Below are 20,419 nucleotides of genomic sequence, written 5' to 3' on the forward strand. Positions count from 1 at the left end.
GAGTAGGACGTGGGCACTGAATGTGTCCCCAGCCGGCATTGTAATAACCGTCGATGGTTACATAGTTATACGCTGGAAGAGGAGATCGGAACGGAGGTCCGGATAGCGTAACTGGCAACGCATCTGCACGGTAAGCAGGAGTTGTGGGTTCGAGTCCCGGGCCGATTTTTTCTCCCAGCGGTTCTAAATTATTTAAATTAATTAATTTATTTATAATTATTAATATTAATAAGAGATGGCGCCTAACGCTTACCTCTAGTGCCAAATTAATTACGTAATTTATTTAGTATTTAGCATTAAAATAGCCCGATTGATTTACGGCATTCGGTTGGTGTCTTGAAACCTAAAAACAACAATACCACAGACCCCACATAATACAGACCACAGACCAATTACATGTCTCCCAACACACTACAAATTATTGACATCCTGTATTGCAAACAAAATATACAAACACGTTGAAGAACACGACATTCTTATGGAACAACAAAAAGGTTGCTGTAGAAATTATAGGGGATGCAAAGAACAGTTACTCGTAGATTCAGTCATTCTACGGCAAGCACACAAACAACACAGAAACATATACATGGCACATATAGACTACAGAAAAGCATTCAACAGAGTTCCATACAATTGGCTACTACATATTCTATACATGTACAAAATACATCCATCACTCATCGCATTCTTCCAAAACACTATGCAGCACTACATCTCAGGGTTCATAACACTTCCATATAAACAAACCAAATATTTATTAGGCAAGGAATTTTTCAAGGAGATTCCTTGAGTCCTCTCTGGTTCTGCTTAGCCTTGAACCCATTATCCAACATGTTAAACAACACACAATAAGGCTACAATATCAGACATGAAAAACAACATAGTTTACATTGTCACATCTCATGTATTGTATGTACATGGACGACATAAAACTTTATGCATCCACACAAAAACAACTTCATTAACTCCTACAAATCACACATTCATACACCAAGGACATACAAATGGCGTTTGGCTTAGACAAATGCAAAATACTTCACATAGAAAAAGGAGTCCTGAAGAAAGAAGATTTTGCACTTGGGAAATGGAGATGTTATTGAATCCATGGAAGAGGGCAAGTTCTACAAGCATTTAGGATTCCAACAGGCAAACTAACAGAGCATACACAAATAAAGCAAAGATTAATTAAAGAATACCAAAGTAGGTTAAATGCTATCCTCAGAACACAGTTAAATGCAAAACACACAGTTAAAGCAATAAACACATGTCATCCCAATACTCACATATTCTTTTGGAATTATACGTTGGACTCACAAAGGAAAATAAGAACAACACTTACTAAGCGTAAACAACATCATCCTAAATCCACCACAGAAAGATTAACCCTTCCATGTAAAGATGGTGGATGTGGCCTGATTGATATAGTTAACTTTCACTGCAAACAAATACAGTCACTGCAAGGGTTTTTCTACAAAAAACAAGAAACATCACAGTTACATAAAGCAGTATAAAGCAGTAACTCTAGCAGACTCAAATAACACACCATTAAACTTACACTTATATCATACGGACACGACACAACATATAAAAAGCACAGACACCATTAACCTGTCCCGTGTTATTTCCGAATATTTTCATGTTGACCTCATTTGACCTGACCTGTCAACTCTGAACATACAGTAGAGCGTTGCTTATCCAAAACATTGGTTATCCGAAAGAATTCCAGTTGGCAAATTTAAATTTTCGTTAGTGCTGTGGCACTGCAATCTTTGGCTATGTCTTGGGCTACTCAAATATTTTACGTTTTTGATACTAAATTAAGTTCTAAACTATAATTTTTTTTATTGTTTTTATATTTTTCAATATATTTATTTTGTTTGTACAAAATAAAGAAATAATTTTTAATGATACAATAGTCACGATTATTATTTTAAAAAGTTTACGTTAGGCTTAACATCGACGAAAATTCAACATGAAGTGACACGCAACGGAGAAAAATTTCAACACGGGATAGGTTAATATATTTTTTTGTACATAATCGGTTATCCGAAAAATAAGTTATCCGAACAACCCCATTCCCCAATTGATTCGGATAAATGACGCTCTACTGTAATTCGTTTCTGCATCGGAACATTTTTTATACTAGATGTCACTATGTGTCATAATTTTTATATTAAAACAAACTTTCGAAATATAATGTNCCCAAAATATCTTAGGTCAAAACATAATGACCCTGACTGGTGGACCCGAGATATCTCATTTCTGCATAGACATTTTTCATTATATTTATTTTGTTTGTGGAAAATAAAAAAAAAATAATTTTTAACGATACAGTAGCCATGATTATTATTTTAAAAAAAGGTTTTTATTCGTTAGGCTAAACATCAAGAAAAATTCAACATGGCGACCACACATAACGGAGAGAAATTTCAACATGGGATAGGATAAGCAATCGTGGGCTTGAAAGGCACTCCATGGCAGGCATCCTTATGACCTGGCCCAAGATTTTGTTGACAAAACTATGTAAAACAGCTGGATAGCTCGGGAATGCCTCTTTGGGGAGACAGAAGGATTCATGATTGCCATAATGGATCAGGTCATAAATACTAAAACCTACAGAAAACACATACTCAAAGATACAACACTCACAAATGTCACATCATGCCAGAAGCTATACAATACATCACTTCTGGTTGCAAGCTCTTGGCACAGACAGATTATTTATACAGTCATAATCAAGTAGCAAATGTAATACACCAAGAGCTTGCAAACAAACACAAATTATTAGACATCCACAAACCAAGCTACAAAATACATTCCACAAACAGTACAGTTGTCCCTCTATAGTCCGACGTTTTTTAATCCGACATGCTCAGTAGTCCGACGCACCTCCCATCAAGGTACCCATCCCCGTTACGTGTCTGCTTGCACAGAAGCATGTCGCGATGTGAATCTCCCCATCCAATTTTTACACGATGACACACATTTAGTGTGTTTTATGTGAGCAGTTCTGTTCGAACAGTTGGAGTAGAGAATATTGTAAGTTACTGCTAGCAAAACAATGCGAAATATGTAATTATTTTTGGTAATCCGGACTCTTTTGGTAATCTGACACACCTTTGGTCCCATACCTGTCGGATTATCAAGGGACAACTGTATTTGAAAATAGCATACACAAAATGTACTATGACAGAGCCATAATCACAGATAAAACAATTTACCACAACAGACCAGACATCACACTCATTGACAAACACAATAAAATCACATACATTATAGACATATCCATTTCAAACACTCACAATGTACAAAACACATGCACTGAAAAAATCAGCAAGTACACAGAACTCGCCCAGGAAATAAGGCATCTGTGGAGGATGGATAAGGTGTTTATTGTACCTGTTGTTCTCTCCTGTATAGGTGTCATTCCACACACACTACACAAAAGCCTAGGAACATTACAATTGAATAGAAACACATACATCACACTACAGAAGGCCACTATATTGAATACATGTCATATTGTTAGGAAATTCTTGAATACAGACACACACACTGACACAATTATTTAATTTTTTTAGTTACTGTGTTTTTGACTGGTCCGGCATAGTACACAGCCACTGGTGTCAACCGAGTATAACCCACTAAACCAGGGGTGGCCAAAAGTTTTTGCCCCCGTGCCAAATTGGAAAGAAAACTTTTTTCACGGGCCAAACCAGAGACTGCCCTAGGAAGGTTTTGAGGTGGTGTGAGATCTCATTGTGGTGTCACTCCATAGAGACTAAATTGTACATAGAGATTACAGATAAATTTTTCACATTATCATGCTTTATCAACATTCTATGCTGTACTTAAGAGACTTGTAATGGAGGGTTAACTCTAAATGCGCAGTGAGTTGATTTTTTTTTTTTTTTTTATTTTTATTTTTAGGCATCAGAATTTTTCATCAAGCTATTCGGACTTGAGTAGCTAATATTGAAAGATTAATCGCGGGCTGCATAAATTCATTGGATGGGCTGTATATTGGCCATGCCTGCACTAAATCCAACATAATAGTAATAATAATAATTATAATTTTATCTACATTAAACTGCTAATGAAACTAAACTGAAAAAATAAGAAAGAAAGAAAAAACAGTGTTTGATACGATATTTTCTAAACTTTATGTTGGTATTGTGTTTTTAGTGGCTACTTTGGAGGTTTTGGGTACATGATGGTGCAGATTATGCAGAGGTGTTTTCATTCTAGCAATTTTTTGTAAAATATAATTGTGTTGATGAGTTATATGAAGAAAACTAATAATTAATATATCAATAACCTAGTCTCATTGAATTTCAGATATTAATTTTAAAAAGAAGTTATGTAACATCAAAAAGAAAAAAGCATGACCATAGGTTATATGGAGAAATAGTTTTTGGAATGATTCAGGATTGGAATTAGAAAGGAATTAAGGGGGTATTAACCCTCCTTGCTCTGTCTAACATCTCTGCTCACTAGTAAGGGTGTCATTCAGGACTAGATTAAGCTAGTGCAAGGCCCATAATAAATATTATAAAGGGGCTTTAAATTTAAGAATTACGCATAAATATTTACCACATCCATGTTACTCTCTCACATTACACCACACTTTTACATAACACTCATCAGTATAGACATACTAAGAATAAATGACTTCCAACAACTTAACACTGTGTTTTCTAATAACCACCCACGAAAAACCTTTTTAACGAGTGTTATGTCACTATTAAATTCCACAAGTACTTTCGACCTCCACCGAGGTCTGCTTCAGGTGGTGACTGGCCGTGTTTCGACCCGACCGTCGTAACGATGTTGCCAACGGTGTAAATAAATAAACGTGCGCGTCGGGTTTCACCCCTCCGACCGCCGTTGCTCGAACTCCTCGAATAAATACTTCCACGCCTGTGCAAGTGTTTCCCCATCCCTGTAGTTGATGCAGTTGCCCCCCATGATAGCTTTGTGAATCTCCCAGGTCTCCAGGTGACGGATGTGATCAGTGCGGAACGCGGGTCTGATAAGTTTGGTGTTCTGGAAGTCCGCCCTTATTTCAGGGTCGGTGACATAGGTCGCTAGGTCAGGGGGGTGGCGGGCGCACTTGCATGCGCCCGCTGCCCCCCTGGCTGCAGGGACTGCCCCCCACCATCGCCGGACGACAACAGTCAGGCGGATGGGAACGCGAGATGCGCGGTTGTCTGCTTCAACCGGCATCTAGACCCCCTATATAGAGAGATCGCTAGCATCAGCCGCACCAAAATCGCGTACTTAAGAACCGGCACGCTTTACAACTTGCTGCACAACGCGAAGGACGCAATGGATCTCACCAGGGCCCCAGGTGTTTACTCCATTCCCATACGGGACGACAGATTCAATAGAGACTTAGTTTACATTGGCTCCACCATCCAATCAACACAGAAAGGAATACGGGAACACCAGGCTGATATTAAGCATAAAAGGCACACCACTGCCTTAGCGACCTATGTCACCGACCCTGTAATAAGGGCGGACTTCTGGAACACCAAACTTATCAGACCTGCATTCCGCGCTGATCACATCCGTCACCTGGAGACCTGGGAGATTCACAAAGCTATCATGGGGGGCAACTGCATCAACTACAGGGATGGGGAAACACTTGCACAGGCGTGGAAGTATTTATTCGAGGAGTTCGATCAACGGCGGTCGGAGGGGTGAAACCCGACGTGCACGTTTATTTATTTACACCGTTGGCAACATCGTTACGACGGTCGGGTTGAAACACGGCCAGTCACCACCTGAAGCAGACCTCGGTGGAGGTCGAAAGTACTTGTGGAATTTAATAGTGACATAACACTCGTTACAAAGGTTTTTCGTGGGACACCACCTGAAGCAGACCTCGGTGGAGGTCGAAAGTACTTGTGGAATTTAATAGTGACATAACACTCGTTAAAAAGGTTTTTCGTGGGTGGTTATTAGTTTAGACATACATCTAACTCAGTAAAGTTAAATTTGAACAAAATTATTTATTCATATCATGTTAATAATGACATCTGTAATGATTACATATCATGACTAAGTAATACATAGAACAATTTGTGGTGAACATTTCTCCCCATATTTATGTACAGGAATAACTAAGACCTAGCCTCACAAGAGCCACAGCAACGACATTTGTGAAACTCCTCCACAGCATGTCACCCCTGCATCTGTGGGCTGAGCAAACAGGACATGTGTTGATAAATCACTTCCTGCCTTGATTCTATTCTGTTCAACCCTGCAAATTTGTACTTTCTTCCCCTCCTCATGGCACCACAGAATCACTTGCATGTCATTCTGGAGAGCTTTACAGTGGCACCACATGGTTTCAAGACAAAATGTTATACTGTGCCTCCACAAAGTGTCCAGTTAAAAGACAAAACAGTTATGTATTGATAGTTGGTGTATGTAAACACAGCACACACACACACATATATATTGTGGTCATATGCACGTGGTGAGGTTTATTTTTTCAAAGATGCATATATTAAAACAATAAAACGTGCTTTTATTTTGCCTGTATATTTTACACTTTACAGGATCTTCTGGATTCCAACACTCCTAATTTCCTTTTTGCTTAAAAACAAAACCTTTTCGGATCCACAGTCAGAACAAAATTATCGCGATACAAAGAAAATACTTATCAATAACTTAAATCTACTTATTCTAATAAGAGAAAGAGAGAAAAGGATAGATAATAGGATAGATAGAAATATAGTTTCAAGCAAGAATGGGTACCCAAGTTGGCAATCGAAGTGGCGGTGGTCAGATGATGCCGTCCTGGATTGTGGGGGCTGATTGTAGGTGAAGGCCGATCAATATTTCACTTGGCTTTTCAGTCTTCAGATGTCGTTAATCATGATACTTCTTTCCTCTTTGGGTCTCAGACCTTCTTTTCTTTTGAACCTTTCGTTATCTTCTCCAGTCGATGCAAAAACGACCTGGAGACCTCTCCGATGCGTATTCCCTCTTCCAGGTCCCAAGCAAAAAGTGACCCTCTCGTCTCTCCCTCTTGCCCTCTGGGTTATTCCTTTCCTTTGTCCTCTAACCAGGTAACCCACCACCCACACTTGGAAGAAAGTTCCAGGAAGTATATACAAAGGAACAAAGAAAGAAGGAAGGAAAAATAGAAAAACACATATAAAAATAACAAATACATCGGTGTACCACCACAATATATTGGTTTTCTTGGTAACAATTCTATCTAAGCAGTTTTTCATTATAGATTTATAGAAATGGTTGCTATTTGTGCTCTCATAGAATGATACATGGAATACAAGAATTGCACAAAATAAACACCAGTGTGGAAATGACCAGTGTTGTCAACCATTTTTAAGCAATGTCCCTGCAAAGATGATATAAATCAGGGGTCAGCAACCTATGGCATGCTCGCCAAACGTGGCACGCGGGACAATTTTTAGTGGCACTCTGATTGAATAGAAATGTAGTAAAAATTATATTTTAATTATTAATTACACATTTAAACAGAAGTCATAGTTCAGTGAAGGCCGTTGTACATTAAAAACGAATCTCTTGTTTGTATATTTCTATTACAGCGCATGTATTTACATTCCGTGTCACTTCTACGTGCTATGCAAGTTTTTCCTTCACATGTAAGAACATAATTCAATTAACAACTTAACTTCAAAATTATACATTTTTGAAGTTTGTTATAACCCAGTGTTTCTCAACGGGGCGATATCGCCCCCATGTGGGCATTTTTCCATTTCAGGGGGCAATTAGCAACAATTTATATTTTGGGGGCAAAAAACAATTTTCTGGGCAATATAGTAAAACATTATATCAAGAATAATTAGATATTTTATTTGTTATATCGTACAATAATTAAACAAATAACATTATACTAGTCAATAGTCTATTCAATGCAGTACGAATTTGGCGTTAGCCTTGGCCAGAGTCGGTAGATTAACTTGGCCCCCGCTCGGAATTTTGAAGTGAAGGGGGCGATACTACGTTAAAGGGGGCGACGATTCATCAGAGGTTGAGAAACACTGCATTAGATGATGTCAAACTAGAAAATCAATATAGTATACGTAGTAGGTTGTCGTTTATTACGAGTGATCGCCTGGCTTACTTTAATCCGTAATCATTCTCTAACTTCATTTAGTTACCTTCTGAGTGGAAATATTTTGCACTCTACGACACAACTTGGCCTTTCACGAAATTGAAAAACATCATTTCCTGCGTTTCTGATAGAGGATGCAACACTTTCTGATAGAGGATGCAACACTTTCTGATAGAGGATGCTTTTACATTATAGATGACGTTTTCGGGTGCGATATTCGATTTATTACATATCATTTAATATAATCTGAAACTGAAATATTAATAATTATTACGACACCCGATCCTAGTGAAGAATAATATACACTCTGTCCGGGGAATTCTTTCAGTTGACCTGAAGAAGAGCGAATAGAACACTCGAAAACGTTTGTCAAGCGATATTTAACGTATACGCATAGAGCACTGGTCACAGGTTCTGATAGTGTGACATTATTTTCATCCTGGTGCTGAGAATAGAATAGTTCCTGCATTTAAGTACTTAGCTATGCCGGCTAATTTATATCACAAGAAGCTGATAGCCCTGGTTAAATCTAGAGCCAAATTACGGTTCCTTATGGAGTGTAAGAAAAACGGACTTCTACCGATGATAATTTTCCGGATACGCCTCCCACCAGGCAATGAACCTCTCCTTAAAAAAGTCAGGATCATGTGTCTTAATAGAGCCATCCGATCATCCAGGAAGCAGATCTTCGCAAAATTAAAAGACTTAATAGAGACCGAAAACTCCTTATTCCACACACACCCAGAAGTATTGGCCAGTGAGAACGCTAGGTTAGTCCCGGTCTACGAATGATTATCTGCTGAACTATGGGAACGCTACCACAGGATGATGGATTGGATACTACGATTTCAGGTACCTAAGGCTAACTAACGCCCCACATTCCCGTTTATCCTTTGGGACAGCATCCAACCACCTAACTTCGTTATAGACGTACTTAGATATGGCCCAACCTTCGCACCCCCACTGCCCAAGAATAGAACCAGAGACCTCATTCCGGATATGGAATACCTTATAAAAAGCCTCCCAGACACGCAGAAGGAATATTACAGATGGATATCCTCGATAAACATCATGAAAGCTAAGGAACAGCAAGAAATTATAGAGCTCAGGGACAAACTGAGTTGTACTACTAGATGGATGCAAAAGAATGGAGTAATTCTCACCAGAGCAGATAAGTCCAGAACACTGGTCCTCATGAAACGCAATTCATACCAACAGAGCTTAAGAGAATACATCGATAATACAATGTGCAAGAAAGAGAAAGACGATATAATCGACAGACTACAGGCTAAAGTTAGACGTCTGGCTGACTCTAAATTAGCTAAACGCCTGGCACTATGTGACATAGTGGTCGATTCGCCTGACGTCTACTACACAATCGGGCGTAACTGTTGGCCTGTCTTATGCGTCTAAGACGCATAAGACAGGCCAACAGTTACGCCCGATTGTGGACAAGGTGAGAGCGCCCACGAGAAAGTTAGAAAAAGCCATACACAACCTTCTGACTCCCCATCTGGAAAACTACCCTTACAACGAAAATAAACCGACCGACCTCATCCGCCTCCTGCAGGACCTACCCTCCCCACCACAGTTTATGACAGTCCTGGACTTCAAATCTATGTACCCCTCAATAGAACTACCCCCAGCCTTCTGCTCCCTCAGAGATTTTTTGTTTAATACTGTTCAGGACCAGGCACTACACCAACAAGTACTCGAGGTGGCCCATCTGGCATGTTACGACTCCGTGTTTAAGTTCGGCGACACTATCTACCGGCAAAAAAAGGGCGTACTGATGGGTAGCCCGCTCTCAGGCGACCTCTGTGAAATGGTCGTCAGGCAGCTTGAAACTAAGGCCCTCCCGCCTTTCCTTCCTAGCATCCTCATTTATAAAAAATACGTTGACGACATCCTCATCTTATGGAAGGAGATACCCGACATGACATCCTTCGTCGGAACCATTAACGACAACCCTTTCGGCCTAACGGTCGAGCTGGAGCAAGCTAGTACGGAGGAAGTCCATTTCCTCGACATCGCAATAAAGATAGTAGGACCCACCATCCAAACAGCTGTATACCACAAGCCCTCATCCACCCCCACGTACATACCAGCCGATTCCTGTGACCCGTTCCCATACAAGGCAGCTGCATTTAGGGCTCTTGTGGAGAGAGCGTTTTCACACTCATCCACCAAGCAAGCCCTGACAAATGAATTAGCCCGCATCAAAAAAATAGCAACTGAACACGGATTCCCGAACATGACGCACCGCTTAATTGAACAGTACCAATGCCAGAAACACACCCTAACCGCAGAGACCGCCACCGACCCACAACGAGATAACCCGGCACGGATCCCCATCACATACAACCCACACCTCAAGACTGTACATAGAAAAATAGCCAAAGAACACAGGATTCGACTGACGTAAAGAAAATGCCCCACGATTTTCCGCATCCTAAGGAACGATAAGGACCCTCCTGATCGCACCAGACTCCCCGGAATCTACTCTATCCCGCTCCGTGACAATAGGCAAAATGCGGAACTACTATACATCGGCTCAACCAAACGCTCCTTAAACACCCGTCTACGTGAACACCAGGCAGATATCAGGCACAGGAGGCTGACCACAGCCCTAGCCACATATGCATCGGACCACAAAATCGAAGTACACTTCGAGAAGGCTACCATTATTGTCAACACGCTCCACCAGCAGCAACTCAGATGGCTGGAAGCCGCGGCTATCCACAACACCGACCGGCTAACCACCTGCATTAACCGGAAAGAGGAACTAACCTTGTCTCTGGCCTGGCAATCACTATTGGATGCCAACCCGCCGCTTCCTCCCCCGCCGCACGGCCGCGCACACCGGAAGCGACCCACCCCCTCAGAACTGACACCCGATCCTAGTGAAGAATAATATACACTCCGTCCGGGGAATTCTTTCAGTTGACCTGAAGAAGAGCGAATAGAATGCTTGAAAACATTTGTCAAGCGATATTTAACGTATACGCATAGAGCACCAGTCACAGGTTCTGATAGTGTGACATTAATACACATCCTTTTTTAAAATACATATATTTACAGTTAAAATTTTCCAACAGTGCACTGAACAGCACCTAGCCTTCACTAGTGATGTTGGTTTTCCATCATCAGTGAAGGCTAGTTATCCTGCACGGGTTATCCACTACACCCTGTTGTTGTTGTTGTTGCCGCTGATTGTCTGTGACTGCTTATTTGTCAGAATTATCTGCTTATTTCACGGCTAATGATAATATCTTATGGTGTCTCCACTATATGCAAGCTGTGGATGCCGCTGGTAGCTTTCAGCACAGCCCCAGCTAAAATGATCTAGAGATCCTTTTATCTTTTATTAATAAAGTACAGGTCCAGAGATGCCCATAGACTATAAAAAAGAGGAGATACAAGCTTTAAAAAATGGCATCAGTCATTTTGCAAGAAGCTTCAAACTGTGATTCAACATCAGATCAGCATTCCCACAAACTGACACTGGTTGCAGTCGGGGCTAACTTGGCCTTAAAAACAAGAAACATTCCTTGTTTTCAAGGCCAAGTTTTTGTCAACAACAAAGTTAATGGGACAATGGACAAATATCATTCATTAGTTTCTAGTGTAGCTCCGTGATACCGCTTCCAGTCCCAAGCTTGGATAAAGGAGGTGGGTTGACGTCAAGAAGGACATCTGGCCATAAAACCTATGCCAAAACTACATGGTATGTCTGCTATGCTACAAGTAAGCTACAGCTTTGTTAGGGTGTCCCCCGCAAGTGACGTGCAGTCATGTTGCCTGAAAACTGTCAAATGAGCTTGGGCTACCTAACCAAGGACAGGTTCGGCTAAAGAAGTTAGTCCAGAAAGATAGGAGGAAGAAGAATAAAAGTATAAAAATAGGTACTTAAACATCGGAACATTGATTGGGAGGTAGAGTTGGTTGATCTTATGCAAAGAAGGAGATTGAACATTCCATGCCTGCAAGAGACAAGATGGAGAGGAAATAAAGCTAAAAAACTTGGGAAAGGATATAAACTGAGTGGAAGGAATGGAGTTGGTATCATAGTTGATAAAGTTCTAAAAAACAGAGTCTGTGAGGTTAAACGAAGGTGTGATAAATTATGAGCATTAAGTTGGACATTGGTGGAATTTTCATTATGATTGTGTGTGTGTATGCTTCTCAGCCAGGAAGTGAAGAAGAAGAGAAGACAAACTTTTGAGCAGATCTTGCCCAAGTTATAATGTGTGTTCCTGTGAATGAGAGGTTAATCTGTGGGGGCGATTTAAATGGTCATGTTGAGAAGAGGAAGAATGCAGAAAGAAGTGTTCTTGGGTGGTGGAGTGTGGGAGAAAGACTTGTTGATAATGCTGAGGCTTTTGACCTTATGCTAATTAACACCTATGTTGAGAAGAAAGTGAATCAGCTGGTTACATGCATGAGTGGAGAGAGTGGAGGCTAAAGTTAAGAGTACTGTGGGCACTAAAGAAGTGTTCTCCATTAATGTTGGTTTACATCAGGGATTGCCCCTTAGCCCTTATCTGCTTGACCTGATAATGGACGTGTTGGTTTGTGACGTAAAGTGTGGTGCTCCATGGAGTATGCTGTTTGCTGTGCTATGTGAACCTTCCCAAACCAAGGCTGAGAAGAAACTGGAAGAGTGGAGGAAAGTTTTGGAAGAAAAGAGCATGAGAATTAGCAGAACTAAAACAGCTTATATGATTCTGAATGACAGGGACAAGTGCAATATTAAAATTCAAAATGTGCTCCTTTTTGTGGTTTTGAGTTTTAATCTCAAGAATGGCGTTAGTTAGATAAATTTGAGACCAGATATGGAAACCTTAGGGGTATGAGGCCCTGATTAACTATATATGAACTTACAGTGAAAACCCAGAGGACATGTTATTTCAATTCAAAAGTTTTCCCCTGAAAATAGTTAATAGATGACATGCATGACTCTACTGTTAAAGGAAAGGTATGATGTACAGGGGAAAAACACTACAGTACTAATTTGAGTTGGAAAGCATATATTTTAAATTAAATAAATTAAAAATATGATTAAAAATTATAGCTTGGCATTGTGACAATTTTACAATAAATAATTGCTTGTTATCTATATACAAACTTCTAGTCTAGACTGGAAGTCACATGATATTTTTAAAATTAAAAATGATTAAAAATTGCAACACAGCATTGTGAAGATGTCATGACAAGTAATTTCTCATTAACAAAAATATTTCATTATTTTTTATAGTTCATACAATTATATTGCAGAATTTTAGAAAGTTTATTTATTAATTTTTGAAAATTATTATGTTAATAATATAAATATGTTTTTAATTATTTATTTCAGGTGTTACATATAGAAGTAGTGAACTTAGTTGCATGGATGATACTCCTCTCATGTTTTCACCTTGCAGTTCTCAGTCTTCACTCAGTAGTTTTGAACAACATTCCATTCATGATGACCGTAGTTCAATTATTAGTGATATTAGGTAATTTTGAAAAACATATATATTTTTGTTGCAATTTTCAAATAAGAAAAAACATACAACTAAGTGCTTGTGACATTTTATATTTTACAACTGTAATTAAAGGTAAATGTTTTAAAAAAGTAAATTTATGTTTTATAAAATTGATTTTAAAATGCCAATTAATTATTTTCAATAAAAATTTTTGTGTAATGTTTCTGTTATAAATAATTATATTTAAAAATCTATCATATTTTGAAAATGAATAAAAAAAACTTGGATGACAGTTGAAATTCTGGTTTAAATGAATGAGAGATAATAATCTAAAGATAGGGATAAAAACAAATATAAAGAACTAGACCAAGAGATTTAAAGGAGTGTCAAAAAGGCAAAAGAGATGTAATTTTATAACTGTCTAGAAATTAAATGTGAAGAAATCTGATAATGCTAGAAGACAAAAATATACAAATATAAAAACACCTATAAGCCCAATAATAATAAAACAGATATTTAATTTAGGTACAATGCTTGTATCTAAATAAATAATTCTGGAAGTGACGATCAGACAGAGGTTTGGGTAATGTAACTGGCAATACATCCACACTAAATTGCAGGTATGGGTTCGAGTTCTGTTCCAGGTCTTTTCTTCCAGAACCATCTAAATTAATTAATAAACATTAAATTAATTTTAATTATTAAATTTAATAAGAAATGGTGCAAAATGCTTACCTTTAGGCCAAATTGCTTTGAAATTAATTATTAATAGTAGCAATAATATAGCCTGATCTAATCCAGCAATCATTTGGTTTTGACATTAAAAGCATCAGTGAAATCATTGATGTTTTTAATGTCAAACTGAAAAGATTATATTATAACTAGGACTCATGTTTTTATGCAAATGCATATTTGAGTTTAGATTGCTATTCTTTAAAATAAGAAAAAATGGAAATCTGGAGGTTCTATGACCCAAAATTTAGGAGTTATAAATGCATATTTAAAATGTAAAATGGTATTTTTAACTTTCTACCTATTAAAGCATATTTTCTTGCTTTTAAGAATTTTCTAGACTAACTACTGCATTGCTGTATTTCATTGCACCTTATCTTTCTTCAAAAGTTGTTAGAAGTAGACTTACTTAAAATACCCAAACTCCAGCAGTAGTGTGTGATATTAACATTTTCAGAGTTCTTATATTTCCATCTTCAGGTTCTGTAGTCATTTGAACATAACATATTTTTTTGTGAATCATATGATGATGTTTGTATCCAACATTTTTTAAAAAAAGACAAACATCACATGCTACTTAAAATTTAGCACTTATATGTTATTTCTTCGTAGACTGTATATATCAATAAATAATACAACTCTAAAACCTTTACGATATAGCCAAATTTATTATCCCAATTCAAACGTTTTCGGACATCTTTAATGCCCTTTTTCAAGAACGAACTAAGTACATTCTAACTGCAATCGAATACTGGCTAATTTGTATAAACGATAACTGCGTTTTGGAACGCGTATTTAAAAAATTCTTATTGCGTATTTAAAAATTCTTAAAAAATTTTTAAATACACAATAAGAATTTTTTAAATACGCGTTCCAAAACGCAGTTATCGTTTATACAAATTAGCCAGTATTCGATTGCAGTTAGAATGTACTTAGTTCGTTCTTGAAAAAGGGCATTAAAGATGTCCGAAAACGTTTGAATTGGGATAATAAATTTGGCTGTATCATAAAGGTTTTAGAGTTGTATTACTTATATGTTATTATTGTTTGGTTAGTACTAATGACATGTTTGCAATGTGATGTTTTTTATATCTCATATAAGGCTCTCCATGGCTGGGCCAATGAGTTGCTGTCTTTATAGTTGATGATTATTTCTTCCCTTGCTGCTTTGTAAATTTTGATTTTTTTCCAGATGCTATATTTGTGTTTTTTTACCTGTGCTGTTTAAAAGTTTGGTTTGATCTACATGTATATACATGTCTTCCTCCAAGACTATAGTGGATAAAGCAGTGTTGTTTTGTCTTTTGTGTTCTTGGAGGCATTGATGTAAAGGTCTTATAGTGACCCCTATATATTGCAAATGCTTTTCTGTTCTGTTATCCATTATTAGCATTGTATATGCCCTGAGAAGGTTGGACTTGTTGATAGCATTTTTGTTGTTGCAGAGAGCCTATATATTGTTGGGCTTCTTTTGTATGCTAATTGGTTTTTACAATCTCCCTATAGTAATATGATAGCTGCTTGTTGTTCATTATGCTTCTGTACTGTTTTGGTGCTGCAGGTTTCTTATTGGTGTTATTTTGGTATTGTTTAATCAGCCTTCAATGCTCCTCTTATCGAATCTGTACTTTACTGCTGACTGTCATATATATTTTAGCTCCTCTTTCCTGCTTTTTTGTTCTGATGAGTGGGTGTATGCTCTTTTTATTAGAGATCTAAAACCTGCTATTTTAAATGCATAGGGATCGTGTGAGTGGGCAGGTATTAGCACTGGGAGGTATGTTGGAGAAATAAACTAACTCTTTAAACTAAGAACTTAGTTTAAAGAGTTAGTTTATTTCTTATATACAATATATTTTGTTAATGATACAGTTAAGTTTACAAACTGTGTTTTACTTTTTATTTGTTTTAGTGTTATTTTATTATCAGGCTTTTTTGTTTTTATTTTTATATATTTATATTTTAATCTACATAGAAATCTGACAAGTGAATGTAAATTTTCATTGTTCTAAAATGTTAATATTCAAAAGCAACTTGTTTCAGAGAACATTTCAGTTATCATTCTGTTTTTTAAATTGAAATTTATTTCTATCCTGAAGAATTTATTTCTATCCTTGTTTAAGACAACTGAGAAATGTTTGAAAATTAAAAGTGTACTGCATTTTAAAGGTTTGAATAGTAGTACTATTCAAACCTTTAAAACCTTTAGTGCAGTTTTCAGAGAAGTGTAAATATTTTATTATTTAAAATTAACAAATAACAACCTTACACTTTTCCGGCAGAAGTTTAATACACAGACAAATGTTTTCAGTATAATTTACAGGCCAGCAGGGATAACATATACATAAAGTCCTTATGTTCTATTTTAAAATTCAATGGCATTTCACAGCTTTATTAAATTTTTGTTGGAAAAGTATAAGAAGGTTGTTATTTTTGGATAGAGCTAGTTCCAGATTTTGTTATTTCTTATTCAAATTAAATTATGAAAACATTAATAATAATTTTTCTTTTTGTAAATATATTTATCCATAATGACTTATTGATTGCATTAGTAGTTAATATATTATATCTTTCTATTTCAGTCACAGAAATAGCCTTGTCTTGTCACCTAGTGATCTTCCAGAATCTCCTGGTTTTGCAAGACCATCTACACCCAACACCTTAAAACAGCCCATTTCTCAGTTTACTGATGTAGCTCCTCGACCAGATTTGGATGGTATTATTTGTCCTATTCCATCTGCTCCAAAATGTTACCGACCAAATTCATCTACTGATATGGCCAACTACAACACTAGTGATGATAAACTTTCCAGTAATGAACCTTTATTCAGAAAAATGTCAGCAAGAAATAAAAAATTCAAACATAAGGTTTATAGTGATTCTGAAATATTAGACTTTAAACTAACTCCTCCTACAATAAATGAAAGGATTAATTATTCTTCATATCGTGCTCAGTCTTCAGAATCTTTAGTTTCTAGTCAAAGAAAAATGGTAATATATCAACTTAATTATATTTTCATTTCATTTAAATAACTGTATAACATACACTCAGGACCAGATTTCAAAATAGAGTTAGTAGGCTCAGGCCAAGAGTGACAGATTTTGATAGGTGGCAAAATTGGGAGGCATAATATAAAAATTTTACAAGAAAAGTAGTTAAATAATTCCAAATATTTGTAATTAACTATTAAATTGTATACATAAATAAAGATAATGATTTAAATAATTAATTACATCATATAGATACATTTTGTTTTAATTAAAAATTATATCAAAGCTATAATTTTCTTTTTTTTTAAATGTACTAAATTTTATGCACTTTCATATAATATTCTGTAATTAAAGTCCAAGTTAGTGTCAGAAGCATTTAAATTTATGTCAGAAAAGATGGGAATCTGGTTTGTGCCTACAATGGCAAAAGAGTTAAATCTGGCACTGTATGTTCTGTAATTAATAATTTATTTGTTTAAAATATGTCCAAAACAAAGACTATAGGCACGGTTCCTTAGCAAGCAGCTAAGTAAAGCAACCTATAGTTTGTTTCATATGAAACAAACTATAGATTGCTTACTTAGCTGCTTTCCAAAGAAACATGCTCTATATTATAAATTATCAGATATGTTTTAAATTTATTAAAATAAATTTAAAATTGTAATTAATTTTAATTACAAAAATTTAATTATAATTATTAAATTTAATAAGAAATAGTACCTAATGCCTACCTCTAGGCCTAATTACATAATACTTAATTATTAATAGTAGCAATAATATAGCCTGATCTAATCCAGCAATCATTTGGTTTTGACATTAAAAGCATCAGTGAAATCATTGATGTTTTTAATGTCAAACTGAAAAGATTATATTATAACTAGGACTCATGTTTTTATGCAAATGCATATTTGAGTTTAGATTGCTATTCTTTAAAATAAGAAAAAATGGAAATCTGGAGGTTCTATGACCCAAAATTTAGGAGTTATAAATGCATATTTAAAATGTAAAATGGTATTTTTAACTTTCTACCTATTAAAGCATATTTTCTTGCTTTTAAGAATTTTCTAGACTAACTACTGCATTGCTGTATTTCATTGCACCTTATCTTTCTTCAAAAGTTGTTAGAAGTAGACTTACTTAAAATACCCAAACTCCAGCAGTAGTGTGTGATATTAACATTTTCAGAGTTCTTATATTTCCATCTTCAGGTTCTGTAGTCATTTGAACATAACATANGTTGCTGGAAATAGTAAGGTGGTTTGATTATTTCACCCATTAGAAGAAGAAATAGTACCAAACATAAAGAATTTAAATCTATTTGTTACTATGGTTGATAAATCTATATTATAATTTATTCATGTATTATTTTGATGCAGCAGATGATCTTTTAACATCAAAAACATAAACTTGGGATCATATATAAAAAAATTAAATATTTTTTAATCATTTTTGATTTCAAAAATATATAGAGAGCAATTATATACAACTAAAATGTTAATTAGGTATACATTTTCAACTTTATGCTTTGTAATGACTTCTTTAATTATAAACAACAACACACAACACCAGAGTGTAGTAAACAATGTACCCTATGAATGGATGACCGGTGTGTAACGAAAAAAACAAAAGAGAAAGTTTACCACTAATGTTTTGAAACTTCCATGTGTTCTTCAGAATTCCTGTTAACACCTGAAGAACTCAGAGGAGTTTGAAAGTCACCAGTCGTCGGTTCATAGGGTACATTATTCTTTAATCATAAAATTAATAAAATAATTTAAATATTTAAATATGAATTGATGATAATTGATTTCATAATTTTAAACTCTTTATAAATAGTTTTAAAACTGTTTTTAATATTGTTAATATATAAATACTGTATACAAAATTATCAAGTTTCTAAATGTAATAACAAAAATGGAAAACCAAAATGTAGAAAAATAAATTAAGAGTAAATAACATAAATAAATTTTATATAAGTAGTAATCACTAACATAAAATAAAGAATTTCGTTTAATAACTGTCTTATAATTTTATAATTCCTAATGTAATAATTAACTTATGAATAAATAAGAAGCTGTTTATTAAGGTTTACTTTATATTATAAAGTAGTTTGTTATTTATTTATATTGTGTAATTATACATCTTAATGTTACACTAGAACTAATTGCATTTTACTATTGCAGGAACTTAATAAAGAAGAATTTAATAGAAGAAAAATTGAATATAATAATATATTTCATTCCAAAAAATATGACACTGACATTGGTTCAATAAATAATGCCAAATTTCAATCAAGTGGTGGTATGTTTTATGATGGCATCAGTCATAATTCCTATTCAATGCATTCTGTGGAACCTCATTCATCACTACCAATTGCCAGTAGAAGGTTATCATGTCAAGATGTTGAAGGTAATATTTACAATTAAATATTTAATTAATGAACAATGTTCTATATAATTTAGTGTCTCAAATCAAGAAGGCAATCTTAAACAGCTTGACATTTTGAATATCTTATGGAATTTATTACGTAGATGATTATATTCTGAATAGTTTTTTCTGACAGGTAAAATTTTACATAAATCTAGGTAGACAGCATTTTTATATATTTATATTTTAATCTACATAGAAATCTGACAAGTGAATGTAAATTTTCATTGTTCTAAAATGTTAATATTCAAAAGCAACTTGTTTCAGAGAACATTTCAGTTATCATTCTGTTTTTTAAATTGAAATTTATTTCTATCCTGAAGAATTTATTTCTATCCTTGTTTAAGACAACTGAGAAATGTTTGAAAATTAAAAGTGTACTGCATTTTAAAGGTTTGAATAGTAGTACTATTCAAACCTTTAAAACCTTTAGTGCAGTTTTCAGAGAAGTGTAAATATTTTATTATTTAAAATTAACAAATAACAACCTTACACTTTTCCGGCAGAAGTTTAATACACAGACAAATGTTTTCAGTATAATTTACAGGCCAGCAGGGATAACATATACATAAAGTCCTTATGTTCTATTTTAAAATTCAATGGCATTTCACAGCTTTATTAAATTTTTGTTGGAAAAGTATAAGGGGGTTGTTATTNAACCTTATTTTGGACAAGCATTTAAATTTAC

At 35.5% G+C, this 20,419-nt stretch overlaps 1 protein-coding gene across 1 annotated transcript in view; it reads left to right on the plus strand.

Moving 5' to 3' along the window:
* LOC111618652 (adenomatous polyposis coli protein-like) overlaps window positions 1-20,419 on the plus strand; it is a 137,569-nt gene that overhangs the window by 111,092 nt on the left and 6,058 nt on the right. Inside the window, exons 12-14 of the mRNA XM_023360208.1 lie at window positions 13,470-13,611; window positions 16,896-17,304; window positions 19,488-19,713. Of these exons, the coding sequence (XP_023215976.1) occupies window positions 13,470-13,611; window positions 16,896-17,304; window positions 19,488-19,713 (777 nt within the window). The remainder of the gene's footprint in view (window positions 1-13,469; window positions 13,612-16,895; window positions 17,305-19,487; window positions 19,714-20,419) is intronic.

This window comes from Centruroides sculpturatus, unplaced genomic scaffold, assembly GCF_000671375.1.
Source record: "Centruroides sculpturatus isolate CEXI.00-Female unplaced genomic scaffold, Cexi_2.0 scaffold116, whole genome shotgun sequence".
Classification (NCBI taxonomy): Eukaryota; Metazoa; Arthropoda; class Arachnida; order Scorpiones; family Buthidae; genus Centruroides; species Centruroides sculpturatus.